We start from the raw sequence: 24,289 nt of genomic DNA, 5'->3' as shown, positions 1-24,289 counted from the left end.
GACATTACGTTATAATGAGCAGCAGCTGCCCACGTTAAACTGTGACTATCAACAGGTAACGTGGGTATGTTTCCTGAACCAATCATTGGTTTTGAATAAATGTAATTTAAAAAAAATAATAATTTATGTATGCTGTATGTATTTTGTCCATTTCTAAGTTGTCAGTCTACAGCAACCATATTTCACAGTGAATCACTCAGACTAAAGTAAATTTTTCATTGTCTTTCTTTATTGAATAAACTCTGTCCAAGAGAGCGAGTGAGACTAAATCCAAAATACTGTCTTTAGCCTTAAATATTTGAAATGATGAAGGCAACTCCTCAGTAAGGAAAATTGCTTGTCCTAAAAGTCACTAGAAGTCTCTAAATGACATAATTGCCCAATTTCCATAATTGGTCATGCTTTTGTAATTATAGGAGAGAGAAATAACATCGTGGAAGAGACATAAAATAAGTAAAAAAAAAAAAAAAACCCTAAATGCATTTAGAATATATTTAGAACTACAAATTAAATTTCTTTTAGCAATTATTGTTTTTTTTAAATGTCACAATTCCAACCCTCATCCTTTATCTGGGCTTAGGACCGACAAAAGTGACCCGAAATAGGCACTATAGCAGAGTTACTTTGTGTGTGTGTGTGTGTGTGTGTGTGTGTGTTTGTGTGTGTGTTTAAGTAGTTTTAAACCTTGTGATCCACAAAGAGTAACAGTAAAAGAAGACCTGAGTTGGTTACAGTCAGGGCGGGAGCAGCGGCTTCACTCATGTGCGATTCGTTTGGGCGTGTAAGGGTGAACATCTCCTGCTCTGACAGCAGCTGGGGACTGCTGCATGAGGACTAATCATTAAATACAGAGGTATCCTGACCACTGACACTGTGGAAAGTTTAAAAAGCTGCAGTCAGAAAGCTCCAGGATTTAGCCAGTAAAATCAAACCATGACTGATTTAAAGTCGGGGAATCTCTCTCTCATCATTTTTGACTGTTTTACAGACCTCTGGGCTTGAACAAGCTCTGGCTGATTGGGACCCACACCCAGTTTCACACCTTGGCTCAGGCGATTAGAGGATCATCAGGGGGTCCTTTTGTCCCTCTGTGGGGGAAACCCCCACTAGGTTTAAATCTGGGACTCTCCACCATTTGACCTTAGAACTGAAGAAGCTTCTCGGATGAGAGGTGAAACGTCTTCAAGCAACTTAAAGAAGTCCAGACGCTTTTCTTTGCAAGCTCCTTTGACTATATATGTAATACTTTACAAGCCTCTCAAACAGTTGACTTTGTCACTCATCAGGTCCTTCATCCACTGATTTTCAGTCAAGTTCTTGTATATTTTGGTATACTTTTACAACTTTTTCCCTCTTTAACAATGACTTCCATTGAAACCATTTTTGAAAAGGCTGTCCATGATTGTGCTGGATTCTTGTTGGACCTCATATCAACGGTTCTCATGAACTGTTACTTTAAAACTTGGAATCCTCCCCAGAATTTTATTTGCTAAATCCACTTTAGAATAATGATGGAACGTGTCTCTCCTGGTCATGAGAGCGCCTGCAAGTTTAATCAACAGTCCTTTGAGCCTCTAAATATATAAATATATCTTATGGATTAACCAGTGACAAAAACTGAATTTTCAATTTTATCTGTGGATGATTAGTGGAGGCCTCAGTGGCCTCTGCCAGAGATAGTCTCAGCATACAGTGAGCAGGGCCATGCAGAGATGTTTAAAGGGGCAGATGCTCAAAGTTAAAAAGGGGCACATAAAACCAGGGCGAATAACAACAACCCACATTCATCAGGAATCTAATATGGAATCACATCATACTATAACACTGACATCAGGTGGGGACAATGCAAAGAAAATGTAGCCTATGTTTTACCTGATGGGGTAAATTCAATTCAATTCAATTCAATTCAATTTTATTTATATAGCGCCAAATCACAACAAATGTCGCCTCAAGGCGCTTCATAGATACAGAGAAAAGCCCAACAATCATATGACCCCCTATGAGCAAGCACTTTGGCGACAGTGGGAAGGAAAAACTCCCTTTTAACAGGAAGAAACCTCCGGCAGAACCAGGCTCAGGGAGGGGCGGGGCCATCTGCTGCGACCGGTTGGGGTGAGAGAAGGAAGACAGGATAAAGACATGCTGTGGAAGAGAGACAGAGATTAATAACAGATACGATTCAATACAGAGAGGTCTGTTAATACATAGTGAGTGAGAAAGGTGACTGGAAAGGAAAAACTCAATGCATCATGGGAATCCCCCGGCAGCCTACATCTATTGCAGCATAACTAAGGGAGGATTCAGGGTCACCTGGTCCAGCCCTAACTATATGCTTTAGCAAAAAGGAAGGTTTTAAGCCTAATCTTAAAAGTAGAGATAGTGTCTGTCTCCTGAATCCAAACTGGAAGCTGGTTCCACAGAAGAGGGGCCTGAAAACTGAAGGCTCTCCCTCCCATTCTACTTTTAAATACTCTAGGAACAACAAGTAGGCCTGCAGAGCGGGAGCGAAGTGCTCTAATAGGGTGATATGGTACTACAAGGTCATTAAGATAAGATGGGGCCTGATTATTTAAGACCTTGTATGTGAGGAGCAGGATTTTGAATTCAATTCTGGATTTAACAGGAAGCCAATGAAGGGAAGCCAAAACAGGAGAAATATGCTCTCTCCTTCTAGTCCCTGTCAGTACTCTTGCTGCAGCATTTTGGATTAACTGAAGGCTTTTCAGTGAATTTTTTGGACATCCTGATAATAATGAATTGCAGTAGTCTAGCCTGGAAGTAATAAATGCATGAACTAGTTTTTCAGCGTCACTCTGAGACAGGATATTTCTAATTTTAGAGATGTTGCGCAAATGGAAGAACGCAGTCTTACATATTTGTTTAATATGTGCGTTGAAGGACATATCCTGGTCAAAAATGACTCCAAGGTTCCTCACAGTGTTACTGGAGGCCAAGGTAATGCCATCCAGAGTAAGAATCTGGTTAGATACCATATTTCTAAGCTTTTCAGCGCCGAGTACAATGACCTCAGTTTTATCTGAGTTAAGAAGCAGAAAGTTAGTGGCCATCCAGGTCTTTATGTCTTTAAGACATTCCTGCAGTTTAACTAATTGGTGTGTGTTATCTGGCTTCATGGACAGATAGAGCTGGGTGTCATCTGCATAGCAGTGAAAATGTATGCTATGTCTTCTAATGATGCTGCCTAGGGGAAGCATGTATAATGTAAACAGAATTGGTCCTAGCACCGAACCCTGTGGAACTCCATAATTAACCTCAGTGTGTGAAGAGGACTCTCCATTTACATGCACAAATTGGAGTCTATTAGATAGATATGATACAAACCACTGCAGTGCAATACCTGTAATACCTACAGCATGTTCTAATCGCTCTAATAGAATATTATGGTCAACAGTATCGAATGCTGCACTAAGGTCAAGAAGGACAAGCACAGAGATGAGTCCACTGTCAGAGGCCATAAGAAGATCATTTGTAACCTTCAATAAAGCTGTTTCTGTGCTGTGATGAACTCTGAAACCTGACTGAAACTCTTCAAATAAACCATTCCTCTGCAGATGATCTGTTAGCTGTTTGACAACTACTCTTTCAAGGATTTTTGATATGAAAGGAAGGTTGGAGATTGGCCTATAATTAGCTAAGACTGCTGGGTCTAGAGATGGCTTTTTGAGTAAAGGTTTAACTGCAGCCACCTTGAAGGCCTGTGGTACATAGCCGATTATTAGAGATAGGTTGAGATAGGTTAAATGTTGCTATTGCAGGATAGCTGCTGTTCCTGCTGCTGGAGGGCAGCGCTGTGTTGATCTGAGACTTTAGGCATTAAAAAGTCCATAGGAGAGATGGTAGCTGATTAGACAAGTGTTATGAGATAATAATAAAATGCAATTAATATTAAGGGAAGGAATTAAAAATACTGTGGGAAATAAACTAGGCTTTGTGTCCTGTCTATCACTCTCTACTTGCTGTCCAATTAAGAAAAAGGCACAGTTTGCTATTGCATTAATCTATTATTTAATTATCCACACTTAACAACTCTTGCACCCAATCCATAATAAAGTAATGGCAGAAAATGTTATAGAACCAAAACATGCAGTTGTGTTCATTATTGATTTTATTCTAGAATCACTGTTTCCTCCTCCTCCCTTACCGGATATGTCTGGACAATGTTATATGATGAGTAATCGTTTTAAAATATCTATACACATGCGCGCGCGCGCACACACACACACACACACACACACACACATGTGTGTGACATTTTTACCTTCTCCAGAGTACTGTATATACTATGGCTACAAGTTTGCATCATGGTGCTGATCCAGAATGCTTCCCTTATTATTTATCTAATATAATCAGTTTCTTAATGTATTATCTTTAAAACGCAGTGTGTTTTTAATAGCATAATTATAATAATTCATAATTATGTGGATATGCATATCAGATAGTTTTTAGTGAAATAGAAGCCTTCCAGAAAGGCAAGTGAAAGCCCTGCAGCTTACTCTAAAAAGAAATGGTGGACAGAGCTACAAACCCCTGACACCCAGTTAGCAAACAGCTATTGACCAGCACTACTTTTGCAGTTAATAAAAGGACAGGTAGTGTTTGTCGTGCTGTTGCACACACAGCATGCTGATTTGTTTTAATTTGTCAGACAACTTACCAACGTGTACATAATAAGCTAATACTGTGTGCTATAGACTACAGTGTACGCGTTCATTCAGATTTTGATATTGCTACACTGTAGCTGATAGCTGTCTAAAGGCCTGAAATGTTTACACTGATAGGGCATGTGTAAACATTCACTAAACAGGGATGTCTAAACCAATATTTAATTACATTTATTGCATTTGATCTTTTAAAGCATTTTCCTTAATTATGACTCCTGATAGAGGCTATTATGTGAGATATTATTTACAGTTAGAGGTGGTGGTATGGACAGTGATTCGGGAAAAATGGCTATCGCTCTATGTGTAGTTAGGAGTGTGATTCCCACTGCGCTGTTAGCAGCAGGGTCCGGGGGAGGAGCTGAAGTGGTGACGATTAGCAGGCTGCTTTTCCCAGGCAGAGGTGGCTGTCTCTACCGCAAAAAAATAAACGCAGATAAGCAAGGTGAGAAACTAGGTGATCTACTGCTGTAAAGGACTTTTAACAGATTCAGTTACACTGCATGTTGTTTATGTATGAATGAGTAATAGTGAGCTTTGTACGCCTTTAACACCGGTTAACACAATGAAACTTCACGGGAGCAGCAACAGCTGGAACAGCTGCAGAGGACGGTGGGAGGGAAAGGAGGGGCCGCCACCTAAGACAGAAGACGGTGATAACCCGAAACTACGTAGGAAAGTTCGCAGAACGTCCTCCACACTGTGGTCTTTATCAAAAGCAAAAGTTTCCTTTCTCTACTTGAGCACTTTTCTGACACTTTTCTACTTTTTATTCCTCCAATTTCACACAAAAATCTCGACTTTCTACTCCTTACATTTTCCAAACCGGTTCATTATTGTCATTATTAATTATTTCACTCCTTTCTTGACTACAGGATTTTTTTCTCCTTTTTATACATGTGGCAGGATGAATGTTATTCCTTGGTTCAACCCACTTTCAGCCTGGCGCATTAGGGGGCGCTAGTATAAATAGTGGCCATTTGAGCATTCCTGGATCGCTTACCTGTGATCTCCTTTTTGGAGAAAGGCTTCCCTTTGGTGTTGCAGAGATCATTCTGAAGCTTCCATCGCGGCTGGTAGGTGTTTACACATTGTAGTGTGTACATTACCTTACTTGGTGGTAAACAGATATTGTTTTTAGGTCATAGCTGTAGAAGTCTCCTATGAGCCACCCTGCTCATGTTTCATGACGCGGGTTTACTCGGTACGTAATTCAATTTCGTTACGATCTCTGCCTTTTATTGTTTGTTTTATAGTAATTACTTATTATGCTTTGCAGGAAGTGTGGGCCTTAGTTTTACGCAACGCTAACCGAAGTGCTGCTGCTTTGCTTCGCTTTTACCGTCTGTTCCCTTTGCGAAGTTTCTTTTCCTGCTGCTGCCAGCTTTTTAAAGTGGACGTCGGCGTGGACAGCGGCCATATGCATGCCGGTTATGGGAGTCAGCTGGCGTACATATCGACTGACCGGATGATTAACTTATAGTCGGGCAGACGGCAAGTTGGAGCAATACGGCGATTACGTTTGCTCCAGATTTTAAAGTTTTATCCAGGTTGTTGTTTGTTTGTTTGTTTGTTTTTTCTGTTTTGATTTGTAGTTTGGATTTTTGTTACGCCACTGGTGGGAGGCCCTTTTTCTAGCTGCAGATCACCAGTGTGGTCCTGCAGTTGGGTTGTCCCCCAGCGCTACATTAGTTTTGTTGTAATATATTAAAATTTTCTTTTATTCAGATGCAGCGTGCTGACGTGGAGGAGACTAGGGTGCCTTGGTGGTGGGATCCTTTGAGTGTACACACCTGCCTTGTTTAGCTTATTAGTATGAGTGTGTGATTTTGTGTTGCACTTGTCTTGGTGTGTTTTCTTTTTTTAGTTTGTTCTTTGCATCCCTGCCCCTCCACTGGTAAGCCTCGGCTCCGAATACCTTTTTAAGCATATTTGTACATGGATTTTTATGACTGTGCTTTTATACAGTGTTTTTAAATAATTATTAATAAATTGTCAATTTGTCTTATCATTGAACCTCGTCTCTGTACTGAGTATAACAAACCTAACTGCCTTCTTGGTGATTAGTGTTACTTCCAGTATTCTCTGGGTGAAATTCCCAGAGTGGCGTTGTCTTTTAAAACTGTGAAGAGTATTTACTTTATTCTCACCTCGTGCTGCCACATACATTTAACAGGAACATCACGTTGATGAACATCAATGTACCAAACATAAAGTGTAAACATGCTAGATTATAGCAAAACTGCTAATTAACATCTGTAGTCCCAGGGCAGGTCATAGAAAACTTACAAATACACAACAAAAATAAATGACACGTATCACCCGTAAAAATGGTCACACATCTCCTTTATAACACAGAGTTCCCTACAGTTACAGCAGTTTGTCCAAATGCCTATAAAACACCTTACAGTGCCCTCTAGGGATGGCCTTAGTGCCAACTCTGCAATCTGTCTTGATTAATAAATTCATTTAAAGGATGTGGGGGCAAGTCCATGTAGAACATTATATGTCAGACAGGCGTACATATTGTCATCACCTCGAGCACAGTAGATTGTTCAAATTGATGGCATGGGTGTATCTCCTAAAAATCTTGGATGAGTTTATTCTGTGTGACCCTGTGTTTTTTTTTGGTGTATCACACACACACTGCTGCGAAAAGCAATTTTCCTCCTTCATGATTTCTCTTCTTTTGCTTTTTTTGGTGCATATTTGTGTCAATTTAATGCTTCAGATCATCGATTTTAGGCCCATATTTTAAAGATTTTATAGTTTAAAATGTGACTTCCAATTTAGTCCTCAGAAACATTCATGAAATTAGTTAAGATTTAAAACTGTCGAAACAGAGACAATTCTCTGGTTGCATTTCTTACCACTGCCACTATAAAAGGATTGACTTCAGTTCTCATTCAGATCATCTTCCCAAATGTTAAACTGTGAGTCCTTGCTAATACTTTTTAGGCTAATGTAGGAGTGCTTAAAATTATGAGCGCTTAACCTCAAGAATGTATCATCTGTGTCAATATTACTTTTTAATCACCAGATGGAGACAGTGTGTGTGTTTCTGTGGATGATTGTAGGGTTGGTGCAAATTTGCTTATAATGAATCAATACGTAATATCCGAGAGTCACTAGATTACTGAGCAGTTTTATTTTTATTTAAAAAAACTGATTTTTTTAATGATGTGGTGAGCTCCAGTCTTTAGAGCTGCTCGTGTCAAAGCCCCGTGGAGAAATTAAAAAAAAAAAATCAAAACGAAAGAGGAAGTGTTTTGGGAGGATAAACCAAATGTGAAGTGTTTTTTGTACACTGTCGTTTTTTGTTGACTTTACTGTCATCTGGCTCCCATAAATGACACGATCAGCCTTTTTTTTCAGTCATGGGGTGCAGACAGCAGAGAGCGCTTCAGTTTTTGACCTTCGGTAAGAAATACTTTTATAATGCTTTTGTAGACAGACAGTTTGGGTCTTTGAGGTTTAGCTTTCAGTGCAAATATTGATCACTTTAGATAAATGACTACAGATGTATTTGCTTAGTTTCCACAATAAACAATGTCATTTTGTTCCTTCCAAAAGTTTCTTGCCTCTTGGCCTTCACTTCACCTGCTGCAGGTCAGTCTGTTCTTGTGTGTGAATTTTTTTAAATTCTTTTCAACTTTAGGAAAATATTAAATATAGTTTATATTATGTGCTGATAGGTCAGATCAGACTAGCTGGGTCTGGGTCCACTCGGTGCTCTGGAAGAGTTGAAATCTATCACAGTGGCTCCTGGGGAACAGTCTGTGACGATAACTGGGACTTAAATGATGCTATGGTGGTCTGTAGACAGCTGGGCTGTGGGGCAGCAGAGAGTGCCACTGCATCTGCTCGCTTCGGTCAAGGAAGTGGACAAATCTGGCTTGATGAAGTGGCCTGTTCAGGAAGTGAGAGTTCTCTAACTGAGTGTGGACACAATGGATTTGGGAAACACAACTGTGGACATGGTGAGGACGCTGGTGTTGTTTGTTCAGGTGAGAAATACTTTAGGTAATTTATGTTGAATAAATGTAACTGTGTATTTTAACAGCTAGTCACGAAACTGATTATCATCCTTTGCAACTTGCTTTTGTACTTAAAGAGTGAATGTGATTATTGCCATGACTAAGAAACCAAATAAATAATAAGTGCAGGTGCTCTGTCTTTTCTTGGTAATATTTTGTCTGTGTTCTGTCGCTAGCACCTCAGATCAGGTTTGCTGGGTCTACTTCATGTTCAGGAAGAGTAGAATTCTACTACAACAGTGCGTGGGGAACGGTCTGTGACGATAACTGGGACTTAAATGATGCTAAGGTGGTCTGTAGACAGCTGGGCTGTGGGACAGCATTGGAGGCCACTTCATCTGCTGCCTTCGGTCCAGGAAGTGGACAAATCTGGCTTGATGAAGTGGCCTGTTCAGGAAGTGAGAGTTCTCTAACTGAGTGTGGACACAATGAATTTGGGAAACACAACTGTGGACATGGTGAGGACGCTGGTGTTGTTTGTTCAGGTGAGAAGTGTTTCTTATACTCTTATCAAAACATAGATAAAAATGTGCTAAATTAATAAATAATACATTTTGAACTCTTTATTTATTAAGGACACCCATTAAGCCTTCTCAGTGGTGGAAGAAAGTAGATCATCAATCATTGTTTTAAATAACCAGCTGTTCCTCTATTGGCAGCAATAACTTCATGCCAGCCCCTCTCTAAGTTCTGATCTCTGTGTCAGATATTTGTGTTTTCATGCGTGTGTGATGAGACAAGTTTAAAAAAAAAAATCGGTGCTTGTGTCAAAATGACTGAAGATATCTTTATCAACGTCAGTTTCCTTTCTTTGATATAGAGCATCTATGCCCAAATACGGTACCACATGATCTTATACCCACGATACTTGATATTTATAGTTGCAGTATGGTGCTGTTTTTTTCTCAGTAATCTTCATGCAGCAACTTCCCTCTTGGTTTCCTGCTATGGACCGCATGCCTGTTCAGTTATTTGCATTTAGAAAACACATTAACAGCGGTGCTTATCAACTGAACTAATTCGCTTGAATTAGCTCTAACTTGAACAAAGAGGTTAAAGTGATTTTTGGAGGTGGAAAACCTAAGAGAAGATGCACCATAAGGAAAGAAATCACTGAGAAACAAGAGCACGCGGAGACCACAACTCCTCCGAAGGGCAAGAACGATACGAAAACCTGTTTTAGTGTTTTAAGATGTTCCCATGAGAACATGCTAATAACATCCTGTTTGTATTACAATATGATGACATTAGCCTGTTTCTATTAGAAGATCAAGGACATCAGCAATATATACTGATTATTAGTGCTGATGTCAGCATGACAACATCGTGTTATTCAATTTGTTTTGGATTATGATATTTTTATAGCGCAAAGATTTTTTTAATGCAAAAATGATAATTATAAAATGATAAATGCATTTTCTTGCCATTACGTTATTTGTCAGGTATTAATGGCCCGTGGGAGGCGAATCTTCAGCCCTGCTGAGAATTCATGCAAGCAACTTTATTTTGATGGGCACACCATTTGGCCACATGCAAAGACAGACTAGAAAACTAATTTATAGTTCTTAACTTGTTTCATCTGCTGCTCACCACAAACAAGCATAAATTTTGGACTTTTAACTATATTTTCATAGGTTTTACAGCTTTTCCTACTGATAAAAATCTTCCTTATGGCCACAAAGTAATTAAGCAATAAACAATTAATCCATTGAACCCCAATGCCCCCAGTATCAAATGTGAAAGGGAGAACATCTGGTTTAACAGGATGTACCGCCAGATCTGTTAAATATATAAACGAGTAGCATCCACAGAAACACCAGAATCTCAGCTAAAAGTTTGCAAAACCATTTCAACAACCAGCAAACAGCAAATGATAAACGAACAGGTAAACAGATTTTGCTTTGTGAAAATAGGAAAAGTTCTTATAAAGACTCTTCAAAGAGTCATGCCGACAGATTTTCTTTCTTTGTCACAACTTTTTAAAACTGTTTAATATGTAACTTCTTTACACAGTGACAGAAAGCAGAGTTTGGTCCGGCCTGCTTAAGATCAAAGTGGTCTGTTCGTGTCCCGCGATGTAAAATGAGTTTGACACCCTGCATTGAACACTTAGGAATCTGTGGTGACTTAAGTCTGTACAGTGTTTAGCTGACACTGGGTGAAACAAACACTTCATGTTTTTCATGTGTTTCTTGTTGCCTGGCTGCACACACAGAAAGTCATGATGCCAGACATATCCAGGAACTAACAAGGTTCTGAAATCAAATGTTACTCAAACCAGCAATTCCAACCCCACAGTACTTACCTAAATGTAAGTTAAATTATGTAAGACTTATATATCCTCAGTATTTATGATCTCATTCCCGTGATCAACACTTCATAGGCTGAAAACAAAAAGAAAAAGAAAACAAAGCAAGCCAAGAAATGGAACTCGGACAGATAAGCATGATCAGTCAAGCACATTCACACAGAAATGAAGGGGGTGGGTGGAAGCCAGATATTTTTTTATGGCATGCCGTAAATGCCTTATGGGTAAGTTACATGGATAGAATCTGCTTTTGTTTTGTTTTCTTAATTAAAAAAAAAAAAAAACAGATTTTGCTGGTCTCCCTGGTGACCATGAAATCCTGCTGCTACTCTTACAGTACTGTTTCAGTCCATGCAAAGTAGCATCTCTAAGAAATCTATAGTAGTAATCATATAGTAATCATCAATGATGAGCTGCAGTGTTTTTTCTAATGAATGATCACTTCAAAAAAACAGAGAACACCAAAAGCAAAACAGTCATTTTATTCATTATTTTTATTTAAGAAAAAAGTTCATGTGACTTACAATTCACTTCAAGGATGGATGTCATTAAAAAAATGTTAGATTTGTGTGATAAGTGGGGAATTCAGCTTACAACGAAGCTTCAACACATAATACGGTGTCTCAATTTCTTTTCATTCAGGGATACAGTAGTCAAATAACTGCTGTTATTTCCAACTATGGTTCAGCAGCAAGGACCGCAACTCCAAATATGAATGAAAACCATCATTTGATGTGGGCCAGGGTACAGACCAGCAGTTTGGAGAAGGCCTCATTTAAGCTTGGAAATGGCCTGGCAGCTAAATGGACTGACTTTTATATAGTGCTTTTCTACTCTACTTGAACACTCAAAGTGCTTTATACAGCATGCCTCATTCACTGATTCACACAATGAGAAATGGTTTAGAGAAGAACTTGGTGTTTGCTATCTTGCCAAAAAAAAGGCATGCAGATTGGAGACTCGAACAGCCAAGAATCAAACTACCAACCTTCCAGTTAGGAGATGGCCTGCTCTACCTCTTGAGCTACAGCTACCCCTGGTATTTAGTAGAAAAGGTAGTTAGCAATGACAAAGGAAGGGAGAGTGGGGCACGTTCTGTACAGAACTATTACTGCTAACAGACATGAAATTAAGTCAGATGGAGGATGGGGGGATGGGGAAGAGCTGGGGTGGTAGTGGGTTGTAAAATTAAAAAGTTACAAAGATTTGCTATTTAAACGCATAAACTTATATTTATCTAAACTAACATTATGCTAAACTGTGTTTTTCAGTGAGCCTTCCAAAGCCCAGGATCTCTCTGAACAGAGATAAGGTTGCCTGGGGTGAAGATGTCACCATTACTTGTTCGATCTTATCCGAGTTCTCTGGTGGAACTTTCCTCCTCAAGAAGACCTCAGGCACTTTCAGCCAGACTGCATCATCAAGTTCCACATCTGCTACCTTCAGTATCCACAAAGTGGACTTAGATCATAACGGCTCGTACCAGTGTCAGTATCAGAAAACCATTTCAAAGCAAAAGTTTTCATCCTCCCTCAGTGATGCTGTCAGACTCTCTGTTAATGGTAAGAAAACAAAACAATTTCCTGAGCTCGACAGCTCCAAGAATCAAAAGCTAAAAGTGTCATTAAACCAGCAACATATCAATATATCCTGTTTTTTTTGTTTGTTCCTTTGTTTTGTTTGTTTTTTCAGTGAGTTTCCCAAAACCCCATATCACCATAAATCCTGTTGGTGAGGTCACCTGGGGTCAGAACATTGCAATCACTTGTTCAATCTCCACTCAGGTTTTGGGTGGATCGTTCATTCTGAAGAAAACAACAGATTCATTTATAAGGACCCAAACTTCTAGTACAAACTCTGCAACATTCAATATCCTTAAAGTGAACTTTGATAACGAGGGATCGTACCAGTGTCAGTATCAGAAAATGGGCTCAGGTCTTGAATTTAACTCCCCACCAAGTGACTCTGGTAGGCTCTCTGTGACAGGTAATAAAGCAAATACATGTAAGAAGCATTTTTTCAAACAAAATGAGAAATTATCATTTTTAATACAGATAATAAGTTGTTTCATAAATTGTGAAAAACTTATAGTGTTAGCTTATTTATTATATGTTGTAGTCATAGCTTAAACTTTTTTAATGGCTATTTACAAAAAAAGAAAGCACTAACAAAAGCAAAAAAAAAAGCATTATGAACAGAATCCCACTTTCATTGTGGATTTTTCAGTATCCAGAGAAAATGCTCTCAAAGCCAACAGTACTGAGGAGTAAACACACACTACTTGAAACAAACTATTACATACCATGGAGCATTGAGCAGCTGAAGAGCTAAATGCTACGTTGAGGGCTAAACTATACAGTAAAAGGACTAGATGTTACTATCCCTGATAATACATTGCTCTAAATGGAGAAAATCTTGAGGGATGGCTGTTATGAGGAAAGGCAGCCCAGAAACTTTACCAACAGCATTCTTCGTTGTGTGCCTCAGCTTTTGGTCTTTTACTCAAGCTAATCTGCCATTTTTCGTGGCAGATAAGCATGGACTTTCATTTACCATGTAGCAAGAAACTTCTAATGTTGCTCAATAACTGCTGAATGTGTGAAAAATAACACCAAATACTAATAAGTTAGTAAGTGATAAAATGTGTTGAATTTGATTCAGCTTCCCTTAAGTGCCCCCCAAAAATCCTTCCTTCTGCTTTTGATTCTAGAGTTTAAACAAGTCCAGAATTAAAAGGTAGAGAGAATAATATGTTTTAATCCCAGTTTGCTTTCACACAGTGAGACTGCAGAGGCCCAGCATCTCCTTGACGTCTCCTAATGCAGGACTTGTCTGGGGTCCTGAAGGTGCACAAATCACCAGGGGTTACAGCTTCATCCTCACCTGTTCCATTAACTCCACATTTTCCAGTGGACATTTTATTCTCAGCTTCTCTGGCTCCAACCTCACAGAGCCAGCAGTCAACAACTCAGCCTCCTTTAGTTTCCCTGTAGCTGAGTATGAACATCAGGGCAACTACAGCTGTGTGTACGAGGTCACAGTGTCCACACGGACATTCAGATCTGCTGCAACAGAACCGATCAGTGTCATCATTAAATGTAAGTACAGTGTTGAGTTTATGTTTTATTAACAAAACCATATCATAACCACCTAATTTTTCTCAGGATTAATGTCTCTGTATTTTCCCTTTGTATGTTTGCAATTAAGACTAGAAAGAGAAGAAGCAGTAGAAATAGGGGCAAAGGCTGGAATAAAAATAGAACTTAACAGAAACAGGAACTTAAGTTATTAAGTTATATAACTTATGTTCATATATAGATATACACTTCTGGTAAGTTTATGTCTCATTGCACTCTGAAATGAAAACACAGTGCACATAAGCAACTGAAGTTAAAAAAGAAATAATTTTCTTTTTATAGACCAAAATGTATTCTAAAGTTTTGACTCATCAAAGTAGACTTTTGGCAGATATAACAGTTTTTCTACATCAAATATTCTTCAGAAAGTCCTTCCCAATCTGTTGCAGAAGGTCCCATAAATGTTGCACTTGTAGGTTGCTTTGCTTTCACTCTTCTGTGAAAACCATTTAAGCATTTTTCCCCATATATAAAGCTCTTCCTCAACCACTCTTCCTAAGCGAAAAGCTTAGCTCATGTAGATATGTTGTGGAAAATGGGAGCAATGTCAAAATGGCTCTGTTTGCCAGAATGAGGAACTCCTTGGCAGCAGTCAACCAAAAACCGTCCAAAGATAGATCAGCAAAGCTTAGCTTTACACCACAGTCTTGTGTCAATTCAGTTAGTTCCTCCTGCTCCTGCAAAGTCATATCCTTTCCAAAAACTGTTGCTGAGCTATATGGGTCTCTTACCCAGTCAAGGCATTCAGTGGAGACAGAGGGGAAATAAATTAACAATTTCTTCTCGACCGTTTTCAGCTGTTTACCTACTATTTCACACAGTGTGGCAGTTTCAGTATCTCCTTGCCATTTCTGAGCGAGTGGGAACATGCCAAGGTTGGCATTTTTTTTAGATGTTGTTGCCAGAGGTGGACCTTTGAACGAAATACATTTATTTTGTCTGTGCTTGTGAGCAGGTTTTTATCTCGGCTTTGCATTTGTGTGTTAAGTTTATTGAAATGCTGAAGTATATCTGCCATGTAAGCCAGCCTTGCACACCCCTCATCACTTGTAAGCAGCTTTGCATCAGTGTACCTCTCATCACTCAAAAACATGTTTAGCTCTTCCTGCAGCTCATACACACGGGCCAGTACTTTTCTGCGTGACAACCATCGGACCTCCGTGTGGAGCAATAAAGCTTTATGCTCCGCTCCCATTTCCTTGCACAGAGATGCAAGTATGCGGCTTTTCAGAGGTCTTGTCTTGATGAAGTTTACCATGCGCACGACATCATCCAATACAGGAGCTTGGTCTGCTGGTAAAGTCTAAACAGTGCGTAATAATAACATCTGGGTTTATCGCTTTCACTCTGCTAATGAAACCTTTGGTGCGTCCGAACATGGCTGCTGCTCCATCAGTGCAGATACTCGTGCAGGTTTCCAACCCTCTTTGTTCAAGATATTCGGATGTAACCCAAAAAATCTCCTGTCCTGTGTTTTTTTCTGGCAGTGCCTTGCAAAATAGAAAGTTTTCTCTGATGGAGTCTCCTTCCACAAGACGCACATTGGCCAATAGTTGGGAATGTCAGCTAATGTCCGTAGACTCATTAAGATTGGAAAGAAAAGCATCTGGACTTCTTTAAGTTGCTTGAAGACGTTTCACCTCTCATTCGAGAAGCTTCTTCAGTTCTAAGGTCAAATGGTGGAGAGTCCCACATTTAATTCCTCAGTGAGTGAACCCCCTGTTGATCCTCTACCTAATCACACAAGTCAAGGTGTGAAAACGGGTGTAGGTCACAATCAGTCAAGGTTTTGGATGAACCTGCTGTGAAACCTAGCCCCACTCTATCTTGTGATGTCCTGAGGTCAGATGGCCCAGGATGTGAGTGGGCATTAAGGCATCTTGGAAGGGATCTCAGATGGCAGAAAGTTGGTGTCATAAACCAACGCCTGTGTTCAAAGATGGTCATTCACAATACACATAGATGGCTTCTTTCACTCCTCTTTCATACTATCTGTCTTCTGTGTCCAAAATGTGAACATTGGTGTCCTAAAAGAGTGACCTTTGTCCTTTAGATGCAGATGGACAGCTGAGTCTTGTCCCGTCGAGGTGGCTCTTCTATGTTGTGCCATGTGTTTATTAAGTGGCTATTTGGTCTCTCCAATGTAGAGGTCTGGACATTCGTCACTACCCTTTACAGCATATACTATATTGCTAAGTTTGTGTTTAGGAGTTCTGTCTTTGGGATGAACCAGTTTTTGTCTGAGTGTGTGGCTGGGTCTGAAGTACACTGGCATGTCATGCTTGGAGAAGACTCTCCTGAGTTTTTCTCATAAACTGGCAACATAGGGGATGACAATGTTTTTGCATTTGTCTTTCTGATCCTCAAGAGTTGGTGTCTGATCTTCTTTTCTGTGCCTCGTTGCTGACTTTATGAAAGCCCAGTTAGGATAACCACATCCTCTTTTACATGTGCGTGTTCCCTCTTTTTTCCTTCAGGCTTAGAGGGAACATTTTTTGCCCGGTGGTGTTGGGTCCTGGTTATTTCAAGTCTGTGTTCCAGAGGGTGGTGGGAGTCAAAGAGGAGGTACTGGTCCATGTGTGTGGGCTTCTGGTAAACTTCAACATTGAGGTTGCCATTCTCTTTAATGTGCACGGCACAGTCCAGGAATGGCAAACAGTTATCCTTTGTGTCTTCCCTGGTGAACTTGACGTTTTTAGCCACAGCGTTGATGTGAGCAGTGAAGGATTCTACTTCTTGGGTCTCGATTTTGACCCAGGTGTCGTCCACATATCTGTACCAGCGGCTAGATACTCTCCCGTTAAAACAGCCAAGAGCCTTTCTTTCCACCATCCAAAGGTTGGCTACAATAGGTGACACCGGGGAGCCCATGGCACATCCATGTTTTTGTCTGTAAAAACCGTTGTTGTATTTACAATATGTGGTGGTAAGGCAGAGGTCTAACAGTGTGCAAATCTGGTCGGGGGTGAAGCTGTTTCTGTCTTCCAAGAAGCTGTCTTCTTGTAGTTGTTTTCTGACAGTCTCCACTGTGTCCAGAGGCAGTACCTCCTCTTTGACTCCACCATCCTCTGGAATGTTTGTGTAATGTATGTTGGTCAGAAGGGCTCCAATTTCAATGCAGGCAACTGCAAGTGACAAATAAAGGCTTCATTCATTCCTTCATTCACTGCCACCCACTGACATGAAAGAGTAATTACTCTACCAGTCACTGCGTTGAAAGGACAGATGCCCAACAATGATTTTATTATTTGCAGTAATTATTAAATTGTATTTTTTGGACCAATTAATTGAAATTAAATAATTTCCCACGGCACACCTCTGTGCCACGGCACAGTGGTTGGGAAACACTGCTCTAGATTAGCAACTTAACTAAGACGTAATTCATTACACCAGGGAAGTTTTTGCTCAAACTGATCGAATGCTGTCCTTCTAGTGTCTTTGATGCTGCTGCTGTCCTCGGTAGCTGTTGGAATCCTGCTGCTGCTCCTGCTGCTGCTGTTAGTGGTTCTCATCAGGAGAAGACAACGACGAGCCAAGGAGCCTGTAGCTCTCATCCACAGTCAAAGTGTGTGTGCTCACAAATTTTAGGCAATTATTCATCAAATTGTTTGACTACATATTGACATTGTTTTCCCTTACTTGTGTTTCAGTTGTTTACCAAGTCGGGAATGCTTACCAGTGGGGAGACAATGAGGGTGATGAAGACGATGTGCAGGACTATGTGAATGTTGATCTAATGGACACTAATGTAAAAATGAAAGGGGGAGCTGCAGGAGTGGATGAAGAGGGAAGCAATGACTATGAGGAGCCAGTGTGTAATGATGATCATGATTACAAGAAAGCAGGCCCCAATTGCATGAAGGCCGGGAAGGCCTATGTGAGTGTAAGTGATCACAGAGAAGATGAAGATGATGTAACTAGTGACGAAGAAGACAACTATGAGAATGTATCCCCAGCCTTACTGCATGCATCACCACCACCACCACCAGGTGTAGATAATGATGATGAAGAAGAAACTAGTGATGAAGAGGACAACTATGAGAATGTATCTCCACCCTTACTGCATGCATCACCACCACCACCAGGTGTAGATAATGATGATGAAGAAGAAACTAGTGATGAAGAGGACAACTATGAGAATGTATCTCCACCCTCGCTTGGTGTACATAATGATGATGAAGAAGAAGAAAGTAGTGATGATGAAGAGGACAACTATGAGAATGTATCCTGACTATCAGCAGTTCATTATCATTGATAATAACTTGACCTAAAATACAACTGCAACCAAAAAATCTTTTGGCCAATATGTTTAATTAGTTAGCTTGGTTTCCCGTAATTGTAACATACTACATAATATAAAAATATATAGATGCCTTTTATATAGATATAAAAGGTAGACTTGCCTTCTGGGTCTGAAAGGTGATGCCATTGTGGAAGCCACTTAGACATAAATTTTGTTTCTAATGGCCAACAGGAGGAGACTGCTTTTGTTGCAAAGGTGCCATCTTGTATGGAGGTCTGTGGCTTCCTTGCTGTATGACCTCATGACCTTAAAACCTTTCCGATGTGTTTATGGCCTCAATTGCTAGTTTCAAGTTTAAAATACTGAACACCCATGACTTTGTAAATCATCATGTACATTAGAGTCAAAAGAAGGATAAAGCAGGGTAAACTTTATCATGAGATTCACAAGTTGCTTGCTTCTGATTGGGCTCAGTTTCTCAGTCAGATCTGCAACGTGTTCATGATGCCCAGTTTTAAAACACCCAGACCAAAATGGCAAAATTGCTCAGCTTGAGGCTTCGCAGTAGGTGATGTCAGCCATGGGTGGGTTCATGCATACTTTATAAACATTCTAAGATGATCCCTTAAAACTGTCTTCTAATGTTAAAATTGTAGAATTTCAACAATTTGAATATTTTCTACGTAGTGTAAGAATTTATTAGCTGCCCTAAATATTAAATTCACTTGTTCTAGCTTTTTAGCCATGACTGTGAAGATCTCAACTTCAAACACCTGTTTTAGCCTTTTTTCTATTCTTTGTATAACCTCAGTTAAGCTTATTGGACTGAAATTTGCAGAAACCCTTGATTTACAAACAAAGCTTAATAGACCAAAAAGCTCTATATCTTAATCCAGCTGTTGCTTGCTGTTGCATCCTATTGTTTTATGTTATATTTTTGATTTCCAACATGATGTATTTGCACAAGTAATACGAATGTGTACTTCAGGTGTCCGTGTACATATTTAGTATAGTCCTGGTGACAAGGTGTCAAATTTGATCCTGGAGAGGTAAATACAGTATATTTGTATGAACAGATAATGCATATTTTTATATTCAAACTCATGTAAGTTTTTTTTTACCTAATGTAAAGCAGTCTCACAAACTTTATCTTTGTTGATCTTATTAAAACACATATTTAGCACCTTGTATCAACGATTTAGATGACAAGATGATTTCACCCCCATTTATGTCCTTACAGTCGACCTCTGGTATTCGCAGAGGTTAGGGACCACAGCCACCCTCAAATACAAGTTCTCTATTTGTAATGAGTGCTCAGTTATGAGCAGCTGCTGAGGTCCGTTCTCGGTTGTTAGTTAATTTCTGATGAAGGAAAAAATAAGATACCATGTACACGGTTAGCATAAAGACTGCCAGTGTGAGGTAACGGTTAACCTGTGATTACAGAGAACAATAACTAACACTAACATTTTTTGTTTAAACTAATAACAGCACATGGTCATTATAGCTGTCTCACATAAAGAAGGTCCTGGGTTTGAATCTTGGTGGTGTTGTCATGTTCTTGTTGTGTTTGCATTGATTCTCTTCAGGTATTCCAGCTTCCCCCTACAGTTCAAAAACATACATGGGCTTTGGTAAATGGGTGATTCTGAATTGGCAGAAGGTATGAGTGTGACTGGTTGTCTGGATCTCTATAACAGACTGATGATCTGTCTGGGGTTTACCCCACTATTTGCCCTATGACACCTGGCATGACTGTACTTATCTGAAGGTTGGTGGTTCAATACCTGGCTGCTTCAGTCTGCATGCCAAATATCTTTGGGCAAGATGCTAACCAGAAGTGGCTCCCTGATACATCTACTGGAGTATGAATGTGTGGGGATATTAAATAGAAAGCCCTCAAGCATAGAAAAAAGCACTGGGGTGAATGGCTGAGTTAGGCATGTTGTATAAAGTGCTTTGAATTACTCAGGGAAAGTAGAAAAGCACTATATATCAGTCCTAGGGTGGAACATTTTCTGCAGGTGGAAGCTTATTAAATAATAATTTTGAACTTCACTGTAAAATCATGACCTTGATGTGACCTGATGATACAGCTGATGATACAGCAACACGGTTGAAAATAGTTAATGAATGCACACATCACACAGTCACACATCCAGTTTAAAGTGCTGCTGGAATAAGTGAGAAAGAAGCAAGTCAGTCTGCAGTGTTTGAAGCACCAGAATGACTCTGAGAAAAGACGTACGGACCCTTTATCACATTGAGGAGACAGAACAGAAGGACAGAAATTGCCATTCACTAGTTTGACCAGCCAGAATGGGTCTGGGTTTAAGAAGAACTTGGATGGACTGAGAGTCACCAAGATGCCCTAAACCAGTTGACAAACTATCTAACACAGGCACCCATTCTAGATTACCATGATTTTTCAGAGCCCTTTGTACCCCCACCTCACAGCAGTGCCTGGAAGCTGTTTTATCGGAAACAAGCAGCCAAGATGAAGGTGTTAGGCCCCTAGTCTAGGCGTATAGAGATGCACATAAGGTTGTAGGAGAGAGAGGCAAGTACCCGCCCTGGTTCCCAAGTCAAACATCCGAAACCAGTTATGAGTAAAGAATTTTTAAATTTTAAATAAATTTTATTTAATGTCAGGAAGCATAGCTCCGGGGTGAACCCAGGCCAAATAATAAACAAAACCAACTAAGTTACACCAGAGGAAACTAACTAAACCCTAAGATAGAAATGAAACAAACAAATGACAATACTTCCCTCACTTCCTAGCCCACAAAACAGGAGAAAACTGTTCGAAAGAAAAAGGTGGCTCACCCCTTCCGCTTCAGCCTATGCATGCATAAGCACTGAGTTTACACCAGTGGCGGCTCTCACAGAGCACGCTTACACAGATACAAAGAAATGCAAAAAGTTGGAAACCAGGGCCAGGTCCGCGTCTGCTTTTAAAACTGCTCGCTCGTTTCTCTCTCTCCTGGGAGCTGTCAGAGCGGCTTTTTGAACGCAGTCATGTGTTCCACGGTCCAATCAGCAGCTCACTACTCTTCATTACGGGAAGGACCTGCAGAGGGTCTTAAGCACAGCATAGACACAGAAACAAAGCAGCTCATACAGACTTCTTATGGCCACAGCCGTAACAGAAGGCCATTGCATATAATGTAAGGACATTAGTATCCCTTGAGAAAAATTATCATATGCATTCTGGAAAGCTCCTTTCTTCCTCCGTAACCACAGGGTTAGTCATGAGAGTTACCCCGTCATCGGTTGCTTCACAAAACCAACAACTACTTACCAAAAGCTCGTGTCATAATTTTACTTTTTACTGTCCAAATATAACATTGCTGGGAGATTTTAATAGCCACATGGACAGAGCATCAAATTAATTAAAAAAAACATTTTATATTTCCTATCTGGAAAATTTTGGCTTAGACTAATAAATACATGTTCCCACACACTCCAAAGGACATACTTTAGACCTTATCTGTTGTAGTGGAGTCCGAGCGATGAACTATGCTGTATCAGACATATCTTTTTCACATCATAATTTAGTTTCATTCGGTGTTGGTCTCCAACTGTACAAAGGTAATCTAACATGCTTTCTTAATTTTAGAAACATTACAGGCATTGATTTATCAGTTCTTTCCCCTTGCATTGATAATCTAATGACCATAGATGCTTCAGCTTCCACAAATGACTTAGTATCTTACTATAACAATGGATTCGTCAAACTCTTAGATACCTTGGCTCCTCAGAAAACTCAAACTTTTCCTTCCCCCATCCTGTCACCTGATATTCATTTGAATTTTGCCAGCTTAAAGCTATTGGCCATTGCCTGGAATGTCTCTTCAGAAAAACTGGACTTACTATTCATAAGGACATGTATCTCAGTCATATACAATACAATAGAAAAGAAGCTATTTCTCATGCTAAATGTGCTTGCTACACTACTATTATTCTGTGAGCTGAAGGAAACACTTGTACTTGTACTATAATATGGTTAGACCTCCAGATATCGTTACCATACGTTCACTCTCTGCTGCAGTCTGTAATGAATTTATGGGCTTTTTTTAAATACCAAAATTGCAAATCTTCATCAATAATTGTCCTCTTCTTTTGATATAATTAACTGTCAACTTTATTCTAACTTGGTTTTAGACTATTGTTAGCTTGAAAAATGTTATAGTTGGGGTTTTTTGTTTACTTTATTTAATTGTGTAAGGTGTGTAAGATGACCTTGAGGATCCCCTAGAAACCTCTAGAAATTTCTATAGCAGAAAGTGAAAAACAAAAACTTTTCCTATTTTCACAAAGTTACAGAGGTTTTATTAGAGACACATTTTTGGGAACAAAAACTAAGAAAAAACAACACTGTACACAACAGTAGACTGGTTTGTAATAAGCAAGCGAATAATGCCAAAAATAGAGATTATTGATGGGAAACTGGTATCAAAACACACTGAGAGTTAGAGCTATAGAGGAAGTGCCAAACTGCCAAAGTAAGAGGGAATTCATTACAATTTCTTCAAAGGTGAAAATTGTTGTTTTTTGTTTTGTAATTGTTTATACCTTAATTACTTTGTGGAGTATGAGTGGCCATAAGGAACTTTTTATCAGTAGTAAAAACTGTAAAACTTATAAATATACAGTAAAATGTTCAAAATGTATGCTTGTGCTTGTTTGTGGTGAGAAGCAGATCAAACAAGTTAGGAATTATAAATGGCTTTAAGCACACATTCAGACCTGTGAGACTCATTCAGACACTGAGCCACGGCTCTGTGCTACATGTACAGTGAAAAATGGAGCCTGGCCATCTCTTGGATTTATGTAAGCGTCTTTGATGAATTTACCGCAATTGCACTGTGTTTGTGTAACTTGTGTTAAGTTACTTCAAAATGCAAAACATCTGTGTGCAACCAATGTCGACTACTTAATTTATGTAAATCTAACATATTGTCTTTTTTCAGTGCACACATTTCTGCATCTTTGTATATAGTTTATAGGGATCTTTATCAGTAGGAAAAGCAGTAAAAATATGCACTTTTAGAATTCGTAAAAATCTATGCCCTCCTACACATATCCAGTGGGACGAATTGGAGTCTTTGGCAGACCGATTCTGGCCCCTGGGGTTACAGCTTTGTCCTCACCTGTTCCATTAACTCCACATTTTAAGGTGGACATTTTATTTTGAGCTTCTCTGGCTCCAACCTCACAGAGCCAGCAGTCAACAACTCAGCCTCCTTTAGTTTCCCTGTAGCTGAGTATGAACGTCAGGGCAACTACAGCTGTGTGTACGAGGTCACAGTGTCCACACGGACATTCAGATCTGCTGCAACAGAACCGATTAGTGTCATCATTAAATGTAAGTACAGTGTTGAATGTACGTATAGGATGTTTGTATAAAAGGAAAAAATAACATAAAAATATCAGGCTATCTGACTGTGGTAGCTGTAGCTGTATGTACCATGTAAACTGTGACCATTGCATTAGCTTATGTTTCCCAGTCTTGTTATAAATGTATACATTTAAGACCACAAAGAGAAGTCATAAAGGAGGAAAATGGTAGAGTATAAAAATAAAATGGTAAATAGATTGATTCTTATATAACAGTTCTCTACTCAAAGCTCTTTGTACAACACGCCACATTTAACCAAGCACTGTTTTCTATACTTATCAGTGCCTTCTGATTAACATTCATACTCTGATGGATGCATCAGGTGGTTAATAACTTGCCCAAGGATATTTGGCATGCAGACTGGGGAAGCAAGGGATTGAACCACCCCCTTTCCAATCAGTAGATGACCTGCTCTACCCCCTGAGCTACAGCCATCCTCAAAAGACCCCATTTGTTTTTGAGGATACAAAATAAAAAAAAGATC

At 39.6% G+C, this 24,289-nt stretch overlaps 1 protein-coding gene across 4 annotated transcripts; it reads left to right on the top strand.

Annotated features, from left to right (window-relative positions):
• Window positions 1-4,724: 4,724 nt before the first annotated feature.
• Window positions 4,725-22,514, top strand: LOC146520739 (uncharacterized). Of its 4 annotated transcripts, XM_085158068.1 has the most exons (10): window positions 4,728-5,883; window positions 5,959-8,099; window positions 8,253-8,288; window positions 8,375-8,686; window positions 8,893-9,201; window positions 12,296-12,586; window positions 12,717-13,010; window positions 13,805-14,122; window positions 17,595-17,726; window positions 17,812-22,511. In XM_085158068.1, exons 2-10 carry the CDS (start codon window positions 8,057-8,059, stop codon window positions 18,390-18,392), a joined length of 2,316 nt encoding a protein of 771 aa, XP_085014194.1. In that variant the 5' UTR covers window positions 4,728-5,883; window positions 5,959-8,056; the 3' UTR covers window positions 18,393-22,511. The 4 variants fall into 4 exon arrangements, with proteins under 4 accessions (XP_085014195.1, XP_085014194.1, XP_085014193.1 ...); XM_085158067.1 differs by having other exon boundaries at window positions 4,728-8,099; XM_085158069.1 differs by lacking the exon at window positions 12,717-13,010 and having other exon boundaries at window positions 4,725-8,099; window positions 17,812-22,514.
• The last annotated feature ends 1,775 nt before the right edge of the window (window positions 22,515-24,289 follow it).

Source organism: Neolamprologus multifasciatus, chromosome 4 (genome assembly GCF_963576455.1).
Source record: "Neolamprologus multifasciatus chromosome 4, fNeoMul1.2, whole genome shotgun sequence".
Lineage (NCBI taxonomy): Eukaryota > Metazoa > Chordata > Actinopteri > Cichliformes > Cichlidae > Neolamprologus > Neolamprologus multifasciatus.
This window is presented reverse-complemented; position numbering and strand designations above follow the sequence as displayed.